A 14,835-nucleotide genomic window follows, 5' to 3' on the forward strand; every position below is an offset into this window, starting at 1 on the left:
GTTCACCATCTCCTGTTCACCATCTCCTGTTCACCATCTCCTGTTCACCATCTCCTGTTCACCATCTCCTGTTCACCATCTCCTGTTCACCATCTTGTTGTTTACTGTCTGTTCACTATTATGTTTCACATTCTGTTTACCTTCTGTTCACTGTTGTGGTTCACCTTCTGTTTACTGTCCTAATCTGCTATTCTAGTTTACTATATTAACCTTATGTCTACTATTCTGCTATTTGCTAACAATTCTTTGTCTGTGCATACAAGGATAATTTAGATTTACCTTCTGCTACCTAAAGGAGGAATCTATATGTATATAAGGAGGTTATAAGGTAATTATTATAAGGTTTAGACATGAGACATGTGCAATGTATTAGCACAGACAATCTGTCTTTTCTCACACGCAAATACATCCTTAAAGTGCCCTAGATCCTTTCTCAAGTCGGCAACCCGCACCCTGTACACTCAGGTCCCTCACTCTCATCGCACCATCGTGTTGGCTCGCCGCAGAAAACGCACTCACCAATGTCCTCACCAACATGATCTTCAAGGCTGTCTTCATCTACACCAATTGTATCTTCATCCATGGTATCAGAACGCTGAGGAACATCTTTACTTCCGGGTTTCGTTGAATGGGGAGTTGTAGCTGCAGGTGGTGTTTCGGATGGGCTTCTGGAGATCGAGGGGGTGGATGTTGGACTTTGCATGTTGGTGTGCATTAGGCATGTAGATGAAAAGTTGTAGATGCAAATATTGTGTTATGCATAGGGAAGTATAGTATCTGTGGTTCTTAAGTGATCTGGAGTTGCATGTCAAACCTTGAATTGTTCACAGTCACGCATGGAATGATATGCTTCCGTGAAAGTAAGTTACATGTAGCCAGCCTGGATTTCATTGCTATATTGAATTTGAATTGTATCACGATTTCCCAGCCAGATACTGGATTTGACTTGGTGGGAGCTGATGGCTCTAGGTATAACTGTTGGTTATGAAAGACTGACGACAGTGAAGGGAAACGATTGATAGTCCTCCAGAAGTGAATAGAGATTCCCCAAAAAGGGGCCCCTTGTTTCTTGATAACAGACATTTCACCAAGGGTGAAAGAGCAATAAGTTATGAAGTCGAGATATCTTGCATATATCTGATATCGCTCATATCTGCGCGCAAGATACCACTGATCAAGTTTCAAAAAGAACTTACGTTTAAAGACACAATGTGCTAATGTTCAATACCCCCGTCTAGCATCTTTCTTTTGCTTTCACGTTGGATCTATCCACAATTTTGGTTTGTTGTGCAGGTGAAAAAACGTGTGAGATCCCAATACCTATTACTTAACAGCGGAAAGTATACAGAATGGTAGGGGGATATCAGTAGTGATGACCGGTACTTTGACAACGACGATTGTAAATAGCTTAGCAGATGCATTCTAGATAGATTCTAAATTGCGATATGAGATAGGACAATGGACATATATGTACGTGGTTTTTGATGTTTGTCTATAGAGAATGTTTTCCCTTCAATAGCATAAGTACAATCAATAAAATGTCTAAGTATATATCTAGATTATATTTCAATTTCCATCACGTAAAGGTAACATTTATGCAGATGTATTAATCACCAACATGTGGATATATTACAGTGCATGCATGATGTATGCAATTTGGTGAGCGAACCACATCAATACATCTTCAACAACAAACAAAGCCAATTCCCTCAGTTAATTGACTTTGCCCTATAGTAATCAAAATCCGTTAAACTCCGAATGGGCCAGTCCTTCGGGTCATTGCCTTGGTTATGCTACTCCATCAATGCAATCGTTTCCGAGCCGCCTTTCAAGTTCAGTCCGAGACGCCCTGATCGGACAAACAACCATGAAGGCCGAGTGTTCCTTTTCCCGATACCGGGATCGTCAAGATTGTTGAGAGATTGTCATAATGCTGCTGTAAGGGCCCCCCCACAATTCATGCTTTCTACGTCCCCCATCTTTCGCATTCAATGCGATCCTCCGCAATTGTAGCTATCGATACTTACCGGAGCATGGCGAATGAATGGCGAATGAGCGGCAGCGGAGGCAGACGACAATAACCAAGGACATCGTGAGAGATGATGAGGGGACAAGTGTGGAAGATGGGGTGTTCATCGTGAGAATTAGTACACGACCTTTTCCTTTTCCGTAGGGAATCGGCAGGGGGAAAAGTTCCCGAGGATGCCGAAGGAGCGGTTTTGTTGAGGACTACGGTAGTCTGGAAAAGGAACAACAAGCATGTGGATGAGTGATTTCCTGCCAGAATTGGTCGAAATGTGAGCATATGAGCGTGTTTTCGTGTGAGAGAGAATGATGAGGAGCTATGTAGTGAAACAGTTTCTGTAGGATGATATGGTTCAGGCCTTTTCGGACCTTTGGGCCGAGAATTACCAATGGAACTCTTGTCAGAGCCCTCAAACTATTGTAGTCTACTTGGTTTATTGTGCGCAAATCTAGACTAAAGGAGAGATGCAAAAAACGATTGAGGTACTACAGTGGAACATTGGCGAAGAACGCCTGAGGATCAATTTGAGAGACTGTTGTCGCCTTGGTATGGAGTGGCGGACTTTGAACAATTCCAATCATGCCTCGTAGATGACTGACTAGCAGTAGCAATCGTAAGCCTATCTCAAGTGGTTCATGTGGCTGTACAGGTATCTGCACTATGATTGAAGGCCTGATCGTTCTAACGCTACAGAAGACGTCTAGTGCTGCCCGTGAATGGTAGGGCTTACGATTCATCCAAGGCCTGAACCATTCCCAGAACTGCGACTTTTGTAATAACCGAGGTGTGAACCCTTTGACCTAGATTGCTCTCGTGAGTTTTCTTTGGTGGACATGATGTAACAAATATCATAGGTCCTTGCTATTTGGTGGGATGAGTGGAGTCTAACCTCTGCAAGTTACGCCCTACCGTAGTGTCGCTAGTTAGAGATGTGGCAAGTGGACCCTTGCAGAACAAAGAAACGTAGTATCGCCACAGGTTAGTTACAAGGATAGGTTTGGATAGTATGGCAGCTCGAACGGCAGGGAATGTACCGATTATTGCCATGTTGGTTTCGAACCATTGCAACGAAAGGATTGATTTGTGGCATAATGGATTTCATGAGACATTTAGCATCGCGAGGTTCTGAAGAGTCCATATTGCAGACACTTTGAAAGCCCGCTGGCTGACAAATGGCGGTACCAGCTCGAGGGATTGGAGGAAGCGTAGGCCCAGATCTGGACCCGGAATGCGACAATTCCCTTATGTCCTGCCGCAATTGTATTCTCAACAATAAGTAGGCGTGCGCCAATGGCTCTGTTGTGTCAAACTCATGCCACAACAGGCTCATTAAACCGAGCTTCCTCGAGGCATGACATTACTTGTGGAATTAGGAGCAAGCGGACGGTTCGCTGTCTGATAGAGATTCAGGCAAAATATGAAAAGGTGGAGATGAGATAACTTGTTTGTATGGTTTATTGTTCGTTCCGACGCTCTTTTCTGATTTGATGACCCAATGACCGAAGACCTGCACATGAACTGGAGGATAGAAAGTTGATTAGAGCTATCAGGCGCCAACATTTCTCTCTTCCCACCTACGAGGATCACATAAGTGGTCGGATACTTGACGAACCGACAGGTGAGCGGGAACGATCATTTCGTATGGCTCATCAGGATATGGTCGGAACGGCAAGGTAGCATTGCCGAAGTCGCAAAGCCCGAGCTAGCATCCGAACAGAAGCATCATGTGAATGTTTCCAAGCTACCATACGTGGAAGACTGGGTATCTCACCCCGAAGATGTGCGAAAAATGCCGCAGTGGAGGTTTCTTGTCGTATGGACGTATGTATCCACCAGAATATTCACACGTATGTGGGTGATAGCGCCGATGGGGTTGGGGACAATAGGCAAGTGAGGTTGAAGCCTGCCACATCAGAGTATATCCAGCTAACTGATTTGGGCACTAGTGGTCTTGGTATTGCACATCCTCAGGGAATAGTTCCAGTGTGAGAAGATGCAGTTGGAATAGATTGCCATCTGTTCACAAGGATCTGCCAGGCTCTGGTCTGGAATTTGCAGTAATATAGAGAGCAGGCAGTACTTGGTAGTAAGTCCAGCATGTGTGAATTATCTTCGAAAGGCAGGACCGGGTAAGTGATTCAGGCTCAGATTAGTATCTAGGATTCGAGAGCAGGGCCATCCATGGGCTCATAGATCCGCTGGTGCATAAGCTGCACAAGGCCAGTGTTTCAAACTCGTAGAACATGTTCTGGTTGCACTGTACCGCCTCGTAAGTGGGCGTTGGCCAGCAATGATGATTTGGCGTCAAACATATAGACAGGCGCACACATAGAGACAAGGCTCCAGATTCGTGCTAAACTTGTACCGAGAGAGGTTGGAAACGGGACATAGATCTACTCTGGTGTCTGTTGTGGTGGCGATCGGTTGCTTGCTCGCTTCAACTTGCATACCCTCGTATGGGGAATCGTGTCTATGATTGGAGAAAGTTAATAGAACTCTACGCCTACAAGCACAAAGGGAGTGTTGGAACCTGGGAGTGGCAGAAAGGGATGGTTTGATAGGCCAGGAGGCAGATGGGCGATGTAGCAGCCGTTGTGTGCAATCTGCAAGCAATAATCAGATAAAGTGACGGGAATTGAACTTTGAAGTGGAAGGATGGACCAATTAACTGTTGGAGGGAAGGGAAGGGGACGACTGGGGAGGTGGTGGGAGGGACATTCAGCTGAGGCTTAGGCTTCCCCGATTGGGCAACTCGGTTGGAGACGGAACATGGTCGCCTTTGTCTACCAAAACATCCCACCACACCCTTTGCCCTTTGCCATCCATCATCACCTTCGTCATGCTCATTCTCATTCCATATGTGTGGGATCGTTGCAAGTGCTCCTTTTGGGAAGTACCTATTCCTTCGCGACATGACGTCGTCGTTCCTCATGCTTCCACTCACAGGAGCAGCTTACCACATGGCGATACGTACCTACACCTGCACGACGGAAAGCCGACAAACTGCACATGACCTTCTAACCTGAATCCCTCACAGCTAGCCCTTGCCCATATCCACCAGCATCGGGTCCATCAACCGAAGCAATCATTCTTCGCGTGTGCAGTAGAGCATAGATACACCTAGCACCCCTTGGCTGCAACCCTGCGTCGAGGCTTCACAGCACATCTTCTCAACCTTGCCGGTGACGTCGCATGTTGTGGCAAATACTCACGAAGCCGTTGCTGTTCTTGTGTTGCGCCTATGGGACCAGGCTCGCAGCTCACAGCAGATCTACTTCTAGCTGATCAGACAGACCGTTCGTCTAGTGCCATCTACGTCAATCGAAGACAATTCGAATGTCTTGAGAAGCCTGTCGCTCCGTGTAGCGCAAGCCTCATATATCCTCCATCAGTGCATTACGAAGCCAAGGCTCACTGGGAGAGCTGCCTGCAATAGAGTGGTAAGCATGCATGTACAATCGACCTGCAACCATTTCCGGGACTCGCAAAGTACCTAAGACATCTGTCGCCCGGCTCAACACTCGCTGAGCCAAGGCCAAGTTCTGAAAGTGGTTGGTGGCTACTCTATGGAGTACATGACTACGCTATTAGGTGTATACTTACCTACAGTAACTAGACCTGTATTGTCCGCGTACGTTGTACTTGTAAGTCGTAGTTAAGTTGTACTGTGTAGGGTTGTCTTTTGACCTTCGCCACACGTGGGATTTTCAGATCAGCATAACCTATGGACCGAGCGATGCTGATCTTAGGAAAATGTCCGCGAGGCCTCGGGAATCCCAACTCGAACTTCTCAGCTAAACCTCCCAAAGCAGCGGTCCGCTATTGCAGGTTGAGATCGTCACCCGTCAACCGGAATATCTGGCGCAAACCATCGTCCACTCATTTGATAGATGTATACGCTATAAATTGCAGACGACAGGATGGCTGTGCGAACAGCACCATAGTGGCATGACAAGTATATCGTGGTGCGGAAGCCAGAACGCCGTTGTGACCCGAAAAGTGATACTTCTCCGGTGTCCCTACGTAACCGCGCCTAGTACACAGTAAAGTTCATTCGGCAATAATGGAGCGCAACTGAAATGGATGCTGTCTAGATTGTCATCGGAGATGCGCCCTACTGCATAGAGACGGCAGAGGGCCTGGTAACCCTTCCCTCTGCGGGTCATGTGCAGTTTGTATGTAGACGCGATCGTAAGCTATCGAGCCATTGCCGTTGCATCACCGGCGGGTCTCCGTGTGGGTACCAGGCGTTGACGGCCCACGCACGCAGCACAATACTCACGTCTCACAGGTCTTCCGTCACTGCGCAGTTAATTACCTAGCTTGCGCGAAGGCATCACGGCTGGCCTGGTGCGCGCCTGGCCCCAGGTGGTCAGCGGCTCATCTGCAGAGGTGAATCTAAACGTACAGTACACTACGTACATACGTGCGTACATACAGTGCCTGTACGTGAGGAGGGTGCCGGCTCGCCCACCTGCCTCAAGCATATTCAAACTGGTAACTATGCTCAAGCTCAAAACCCGAGGAGATGATTGGCATCAGTGCAGTAGCGAGCATTCATCTGCAAATCAAGCACCAGGGTAAACCATCGATCATTTACTGAGAATGGTGAATTGGTTGCCATCGACCTGTTGCTTCTCAGAGCTTGGACGATTTCGCCAAGATCCGGGGTCAACAAATCTGTGGGGAAAACTGTCCAGCATTCTTTTCCTTCTCTTCACAGGTCGTTGTCATCGGTGTGGATCGACACATCACTTTTTTTACGACATCTGCGAGAAGCGTGCCACTGTCCGTCATGTCGAACCTGTCCTGCCATTACATATCATTCGTTGCAATATATCCCTCTCGGTACCTCTACGACTATGTTCGATCCGCTTTTCTCGTGACCAGTGCACTGTCAGTGTACAAGTTGCTGTGCAGGTGTTCCCTTGGATTGGCGCTTGTTCAGAACAGTTCAAGCATGAATGCATGTCTGCAGTAGCAGGACCCATTCTGTTGGCCTTGTACATCATCAACCTTTAAATCCATGACCAGGGCCAAGGGGGGGACCATGAAACTCGATCACGGAAGCCAAAGCAGCGTCCGAACCGTCCCATTACCCGAAATTCCCATCGCTGTTTCGTTTTCGCAATCTCTAGCAGTAGCTGTCTTCTGCAGGTCTACATATTCTGAGCACACCAAGGCGGGAAATATACCTTTATGGTGACTCGCCGAAGGGACATAGATGAGAGAGAACATCGGCAAGCGAGGAAGCGAATAGATATCTGCCTAGCAACGTCCCCTTGTGCTTCGACGACGCGAGTCGAAGGTATAGCACGAGAGTAGGGAGTACGCTGTATGCAGTACACAGTAGAGCTCATTAGCGGATGCCAGCAGAGTGCAGTCGTACTCCGTTCTTGTTTTCAAATGGCCCTGGACCGAGGCCTGCATGCTGCGGGCCCTGCTGCGGTTTCTACAGAGGCCAAGAGGCTTCGGTGCAAGCCCTCCGCAGAGCTCTCGAAGGCGGCATGCCGACTTCCGGGGTTCGTAGCGTTCAGTAGCGGGTTCTTCTGGATGCATTTTTGGCATACTGGACGGGGCTTCATGGCTGTACGATGTATTCAGCGATCATCACTGCCCAATTCGAAAGGAAGCTTGACGACGGGCTCATGTCGGGCGTCGCAAAGGAACACAACGGTGACAGTATGGGCAGCGGGAAGGGTCTGGATCCCTGCAATGGAACTGGGTCGGCGTAACTTACGGGCCTAGCAAGATTTTTCTGAACCCTTGAGGATGGGAGGACTGTGGATTGGGCTGGCCGGGATTTGGTGCCATGGGGAGAAGGGAACAGCACCGCCAAATGGGTCTGATGCTAATACTGCACGCTGCATGCCGCAAGAGGCGTCGAGCAGACGCGCGACGAGCCCTTGACCATCCCCATACCAAACCATAGCAAAGTCGACCATGCCCTATCCATATGGAGTCCACACGGTAGCTTGCGTCTTTTTGCCTGGCCTAGTGACAATGGGGAACCCTGGCCTTGGGGGCGTGCGTTTTCGACAGCGAGCGGCGGACGGCTCAGCCAGTGGGAGGGCGCTACACAAGCAGGCCCACCCCAAGTCCATCAGGGCCAGCACCAAGGACTTTGCATCTTCCAGAGCGATGCGGTTTGCGATGGTGGTGGTGTCTGTGTAAGTGTGGGTGTGTGTTTGTGTGAGTGGGTATTCGATATACGAGGTACCTACATAGGGAGAGTGCAGTGCGTGCGAGAGAGTGCGTGCTGTGTCATGTTATGCAATAGATACAGCGGACTGGCGGCCTGGCTCGACGGATTACGAGTACCGACCTAGAGGATCTGCTCACAACGAAAGGCGCGCCCCAATGGACGCAATTAACCCCCATACACCAATACCCCATACACACAATACCTACCTGGGCCTGGCAGTCTTCGTACTCTCCAGGATCCGCACAAAAATGATAGTACGGAATAGATGGATCCAATGAATACAACGCATATTCTTCTAGCCGCTCCATGCTAGGGGGGAAGCCATCCCAGCTAGGTCGTCCATGGTTCGTCACGTCGGTCACTTTTGCGCGAACTCGTACATAGATGCTGAAGAAACAGTACAACGGTACTCCGTACGCACATACTACGAGTACACTGCATACCTGCATAGACAGACAGACAGACAGACAGATACATACATACAGGACGTACAGTAACTCCAGTGCAGCTGCTGTTCCCTCTTCCTTTTCCTCTCCTCCTCCTCCAGCTCCTCGCTGTACCTATCTCTGACTATCAAGTACTGTCACGGGTAAGGTCTGTAGCTCGGAAGCACCCCCAATACGAGTCCATTCGGGCTATTCATTATTGTTATTGTTATTATTACTCCGTATTTGTTCTTGTTCGGTGTCGGACTCGTGCAGGCTGTTGTAGGAACTCTGTCCAGTCCGCTGACAGTTTGTCGTTTCTTCCATTCGATTTGCCCGTTTTAACTACTGCGGGCGGTGAGATTCATCGGTGGAGATCATTGGTCTGAGCGTTGGCAGCAACGAGGTTTGCACGCGAATGGTCCGTAATCGTATCGTATCCCCAGACGTTTCCCCCATTCAATTGTCAGCGCCCGAACCAATCCCCGGGCCGATTCGCTTTGGTCTGATTGATTGATTCATCACTCGCTTGCCTTGATTGATTGAATTGAATTGATCCATCCTTTCATTCACTCAATTCCTTCAATCATCCCTCTACTCGAAGACAGGAACGAGAGAGCGAGAAAGAGAGTTAGGAAGATACAGATAGACGACAAGACGGACAGAGAGACAGAGAGAGGAAGAGAGAGCTTTTGTGGTCATCGCCGAACCGCAAACTTTATCCCCCTCTACCTACCTACCTACCTACTTCCTCCCACGAATATTATACTACGACTACGGGGTACCAGCTACCTTAGGTACCTACCTACCCAACAGCCTACCACCTATTACTACCTATTATTACCTCCTGGCCCTCCGCCTTCCTCCTCCTCCTTCCTTTGACCGTCATCAATTGTTTCCCTCCCAGGACGACGCTCTCCACACTCTTTTCCCATTGTCGAGCTCAACACCATCGTGGTCCTCGTCCTCATAATACTTTTTATTCATTCAATTATTATTTTGCTCGGGCATCCCTATACTCTCCAGTGGCAGCGTTCCTGCCTCCATTGGTGCGCCAATCAGCCAGTTACGAGTAGTGCTGGAGGTAGGGTAGGGTAGCTCCTTCTCCGTCCCTCGGCCGCCGCCTCTACCTTCCTTCCTACCTACGTGCCTACCTACCTGCTCTACCTACCTACTGTCTCATCTCCTTCGTTCTCTCCCTCCATCTCCTTCTCTGATTTCCCACAACTCCTATTTTTGCTTCTAATATACACGGTTAGTTACCTCTTCGTTGTTATAGTTATTCTTATGCTCCTCCATCATTCCTCCGTCATATAACTATCTATCTTGTCTCATGTCCGCGGTCTGTTGCTGTCCGCTCACATCTGCTTCCGTACCCATCCCCCACCAGCATCAGCGACAGCACCAGCACCACATTGCCTTACCTTACCTCACTCACACCCACCTTCTGGCACATCGCTATTCTCTCGACAGGCATTGATACCTTGGAAACTCTTTTTCTAATCTTTCAAACCATTAGCGACGTACCAGTCTCCTCCAGAAGTTTCAAGTCTGCGTCTTGTGCGTTGCGGTTGCGTAGGTCGCCCAGCCACGCCGCTCTTCCCTAAAGCGACTCTCTACCTTCCTACGCATAACCACCCTCTACTCCGATACAACTTCTCGCAACTCTCTCCGGTTCACCCACTCGCCACTCAGCAACCGTCCAATTCTCACTTGTTGACCAATCCCACCGTTGCTTTGACTAGCCCGCACGTCCCGGCTTCCATTGACTACCAGCTTCCGTCCACCGGCCCAAGCAATCATAGCCCACTCCCACCGGCCCTTGGTCACCTTGCATCACTGTCCCAGCGTCCCTGTGGACTTGCCCAACATCACAACCCTAACAATTACTCCCGACTTACACAACACAACTTGGACGCACGAACTGTCACAGGTACCTACTTCCCCAGATTGCAATGTCATGGTAAACATCCAAGATCCTCGCTGACGTATGTGCGCTGTCGCTAGCTGTGCTTCTTTGGGATTTCTTTGTCTGTCCTAGACAGTGCACACGGCAGTTACGGACAAGCCTCTGGCTCGATTGCAGACACTGTATACGAAAGCAGCGTGATTAGAAACGATTGCCCCCAAGCAAGACGCCATCGGAGCGTCTCGGTCTTGTCCACCCAGCCCGATCAACCATACCAAAGTTAACCTCGGGCTCCGCCGCCTGCTGTTCAACAGCAGGCAAGGTCTGAGGTCGCACCCTTACCACTCTGAAGCATGTCCGCAGAGACCGCCTCAAGTACGATGGGGCCATCAAGCACCACTAGCAGCTCGAGTGGTAACAGCGGGAGCAATGGTAAGTAAGAGCAATTGGCCGTGGCATACACCTGCTGACCACAGTCACTATACCCAGCATCCGCGCAGACCGTGAAACAAGAACGCTCACAATCCATATCCGCTCCCTTCCCCCCGCCGAAGACCGATAAACCACGGCCGCATGTCTGCGCGACTTGCCAGCGCTCCTTTGCCCGGTTAGAACATCTCAAACGGCACGAACGATCACACACCAAAGAGAAGCCGTTCGAGTGCCCGCAGTGCACTCGATGTTTTGCGCGGCGAGACTTGCTTCTACGGCACCAGCAAAAGCTACACCAACAAGGCGCAACGTCTTCTCGCCCACGGAATGGCCGTAGGGAAAGTACAACTGGTATGCCGCCGACAGCCTCAGGTCGAGTGCGGAAGAACTCCATTGCCAGTGTTTCCGGCGGTGCCGGAGGTGCTGGTACTGGGAGCATGAGGCCGAGAGCGAACACCATCAGTCATATTGACCCAAATGCCCTCAACACTCTACTCGCGTCACACGGCGCTTCTTTAGGTAGAGGGCCAGGAGGCCACCCTGGCCACTCTCACCATGCTAGTCTATCAGGACTCGGCGGTGCGGGTGGTTTTGACTATAGGGGAATGTCCACATCCATGGGCAACCATGGTCAGGCACATGGTCTCAAGCTGGATACACACCTCGGCCTCGGTCTCGGTGGTGGCGGCCTTCGCACAGCGCCCATCCCAGGATTTGGACCCGATGATCTGGAGTTAGAGAAATTCTTTGGTTCTTCAGGCTCGACTATCAATCCTAATCAGCTCCACCATTTCACAGGTAACATGGCTAACTCTGCATCGCCTTTCCATACTTTTGCGAATCCTTTCGCAGGCAGTGCCATCGAGGAGGATGATTTTGGATGGAACACAGGTTTGGACAATGCCATGATCTTCCCATCAAACGACACTGCTGTTGACGGGTCGTCACCTTCTGCCATCAGCACTGCTAGCCAGAGCGGATTCAGTGAAGTCATGTTGGATGGATCGGGTCAAGCGACCTCTGCAGCCATGTGGCACAATCCTTTAGTTACTCATTCTGGCATCAATCCCGCAGTGGCGTATACGCTGGATGCGATGGCGCCAGTCTTTCCTGAGCTTATGATGAACAACGTAGCTCCCACCAACAAGGAACTGGTAGATCAAGGTGCGCCGGCCGATTTCTATATGTCCTCACCCCAGCCGGTATCATCGATGAGCCCCACTGCAGGAATACCTGGTATGCCTACTCAATATTTTCACCCACCGATGGCATTCCATTCTGATACCGGCAGCATTTCATCATCCTCTATAAACGGAAGTGCCAGACACAGCTCGGTTACATCGGTTTCCACAGATACCATCACGGACACTACCAGACAAGCTCTCATCATCAATCTATCGCAAGCTCTTGGTTATGGCCAGACCTCTCGAAAATTCTCACAGCCACAGATCAGTTCACCACTCTCCACATCGGCACAGGGCAAAACACAACATCAAGTAGCCTCTCTACCAAGCACTATGGACCTGCAGCGATATGTGAATGCCTACATTCAATATTTCCATCCGCATTTCCCGTTCCTACATATTCCAACCCTGTCATTTGACACACCCACATACACGTTCCACATGCGGACATCCGGGGCGTTCAATCATGATGGTATGGTGGGTGGTGGAGGGTGTCTCATACTTGCAATGGCTGCGATAGGAGCTCTCTATGAGTTTGAGCACAATATCGCCAAAGAACTGTTTGAAGCCGCAAAGAAAATGATCCTCTACTATCTGGATGAACGCCGGAGGGCCGGGCTGTCGGCAGCAGTCAATGGCCCCAGCGCCGCAAATGACACTATAAACAAACCTCCTCTATGGTTGGTACAAGCTATGCTGCTTAACCTTATATATGGCCACAACTGCGGAGACAGACAAGCTGCGGAAGTCGCGAGTACTCATTGTGCGGCGCTGGTCAGCTTGGCGAAGGCTGCTGGCCTGGACAAACCCAGTGCAGAACCCACCGCACGGGAAAGTTTCAGCCAGGACACGCCATCTCAGGTCAAGGGTGACATCGAGATGATGGACGATTCCATAAACCCCGAATTATTCCAGAAGAGCCCTTCCTTGGATTCGAACGAGGAACATGCACAGTGGATTCAATGGAAGAAGACTGAGGAGCGCAAGCGAACCTACTTCGCCGTGTTCTCCATGTCGAGTCTACTTGTCTCGGCTTATGCGCACGCTCCACGTATATTGAATTCGGAAATTCGACTAGACCTTCCTTGTGAGGAAGACTTGTGGTCGGTAGATAACCCACAGGCGTGGGTCGCCATGGGGGGCCCAATGATTGCGCAAGCCAAAGGCCTGTCCTTCAACACGGCCATGACCTATCTTCTCGAGGCAAGCATGCGACAGCAATCGCAGACGCAGACGCAAGGTTCTTACAGTCAGAACTTCGGAATCGCGCAAGGTATTCAAGAAAATGTCGAAAGCGATATACGCCCTAGTACATTTGGATGTTACGTGCTCATAAACGCCTTGCATGTGTACATTTGGGAGACCAGGCAAAGGCATACGGGTCGTCTGTGGAAGACGCAGGAAACAGAGGCGATGCATGCCCAAGTGGAGCCGGCTCTGCGAGCATGGCAAGCTGCATGGCGAGCCAACCCGAATCATAGCATAGAGCGGCCGAGCCCATTTGGCCCACTCTCCGCTGATTGCATTCCTCTCTTGGATCTGGCATATGTTCGTCTCTTTGTTAATTTGGGGCGGTCGAAGGAGCTCCTGTGGCAACGTGACTACGATGGAATGGCAAACGAGCTCGCCAAGGGTGTTGAGATTGTTGCTCAAACGGATGGTTCACCTGAACAGTCGGTCGAGCCTAACGACCTTAAAGCATCCGGAACAAGCGCCTCTCCTGGCGGAATTCACAGTCCACAAGACATTGATGCAATGGATGGGATGAGTCCAGGACGAAACACATCTTCGGTCCAGTTCAAGCAATCATCCAAGCGGGAAAGGCACCTACGACGAGCAGCCTTCTATGCAGCAGATTCTCTGTCTATGGCCGACAAACTTGGTGCGACATATGCTGAGTTCACTGCAAGAGAGTTACCCAATTCCTCGGCGATGTGCACCTTCGACTGTGCGCAAATACTTGCCGAATGGGTGACTACAGTACAGGATCGTGTTGGACGCTTCTGCGGCATCCTTGGGAAAGATGATATTGATCTGTCCGGCGTCCCTGCGATCATGCTTCTTGAAGAAGAGGATATCAAGTTGCTCGAGAAAATCAAGGATATATTGAATACTGCCGACATGAAGCTCGCATACGATATTGCGGGAATGGGTACATCCAGTGCTATCCCAATGCTCGGCGGCCTTTCCAACCTCGGACATTGCGGTTACGGCACAAAACTTCTCATGGTTACAGCTTACATGCTGGAAAAGGCGGCCGTCTGGCCAGGTATGTTTCATATACTTTTGTAATCATTTCGTGACTAACATGACGGTAGTTACCCATGTGATGGCCCGCGCCCTCGAAGCGCACGCGATGCATATTAACCAGCGTGCTGAAGCCTCTGTAACCGCGTCGTAAACATTTCATTTCTCATTATCCTGTACACAAGATTGTCTCCCATGTCCAACTCCTCACGGATGATACCCATTTACGATGTAAAATGCTTACGAATTTTGCTTTTTCGACCTTACGCCCCAACGAATGTACACGATCAAGCCATGGTACATTTACCGGAGACCAGGTCGGCTTGCTATCTTGACAGGCCTCTTTACTCTTTCTACTACCGACCATTTTTACTGTACATTCTTCTCTTCATTGAGGTCGTAAATTA

The 14,835-nt window shown here is 49.8% G+C and overlaps 3 protein-coding genes across 3 annotated transcripts; 1 reads left to right on the plus strand and 2 right to left on the minus strand.

The window, feature by feature from the left end:
- Positions 1-6,821: 6,821 nt before the first annotated feature.
- BU24DRAFT_423810 (uncharacterized protein) lies at positions 6,822-7,941 on the minus strand. The gene has a single exon (XM_033528347.1). The coding sequence runs from the start codon at positions 7,583-7,585 to the stop codon at positions 7,295-7,297; it is 291 nt and encodes a 96-aa protein (XP_033383242.1). The 5' UTR covers positions 7,586-7,941; the 3' UTR covers positions 6,822-7,294.
- On the minus strand, positions 7,562-7,991 carry BU24DRAFT_423811 (uncharacterized protein). Its single transcript, XM_033528348.1, has one exon. The coding sequence runs from the start codon at positions 7,969-7,971 to the stop codon at positions 7,771-7,773; it is 201 nt and encodes a 66-aa protein (XP_033383243.1). The 5' UTR covers positions 7,972-7,991; the 3' UTR covers positions 7,562-7,770.
- Positions 7,992-10,918: 2,927 nt separating this feature from the next.
- BU24DRAFT_463647 (DNA binding regulatory protein-like protein AmdX) lies at positions 10,919-14,582 on the plus strand (the record flags this gene model as incomplete). Its single annotated transcript, XM_033532147.1, has 3 exons — positions 10,919-10,997; positions 11,055-14,450; positions 14,500-14,582. The coding sequence occupies 3 exons, from the start codon at positions 10,919-10,921 to the stop codon at positions 14,580-14,582; spliced, it is 3,558 nt and encodes a 1,185-aa protein (XP_033383244.1).
- Between the last annotated feature and the right edge of the window lie 253 nt (positions 14,583-14,835).

Source organism: Aaosphaeria arxii, assembly GCF_010015735.1.
Source record: "Aaosphaeria arxii CBS 175.79 unplaced genomic scaffold BU24scaffold_5, whole genome shotgun sequence".
NCBI lineage: Eukaryota > Fungi > Ascomycota > Dothideomycetes > Pleosporales > Aaosphaeria > Aaosphaeria arxii.

Coding starts and splice junctions, on each gene's coding strand:
- BU24DRAFT_423810 (XM_033528347.1), bottom strand. CDS start 7,585: ATGCATCCAGAAGAACCCGCTACTGAACGCTACGAACCCCGGAAGTCG.
- BU24DRAFT_423811 (XM_033528348.1), bottom strand. CDS start 7,971: ATGGTCGACTTTGCTATGGTTTGGTATGGGGATGGTCAAGGGCTCGTC.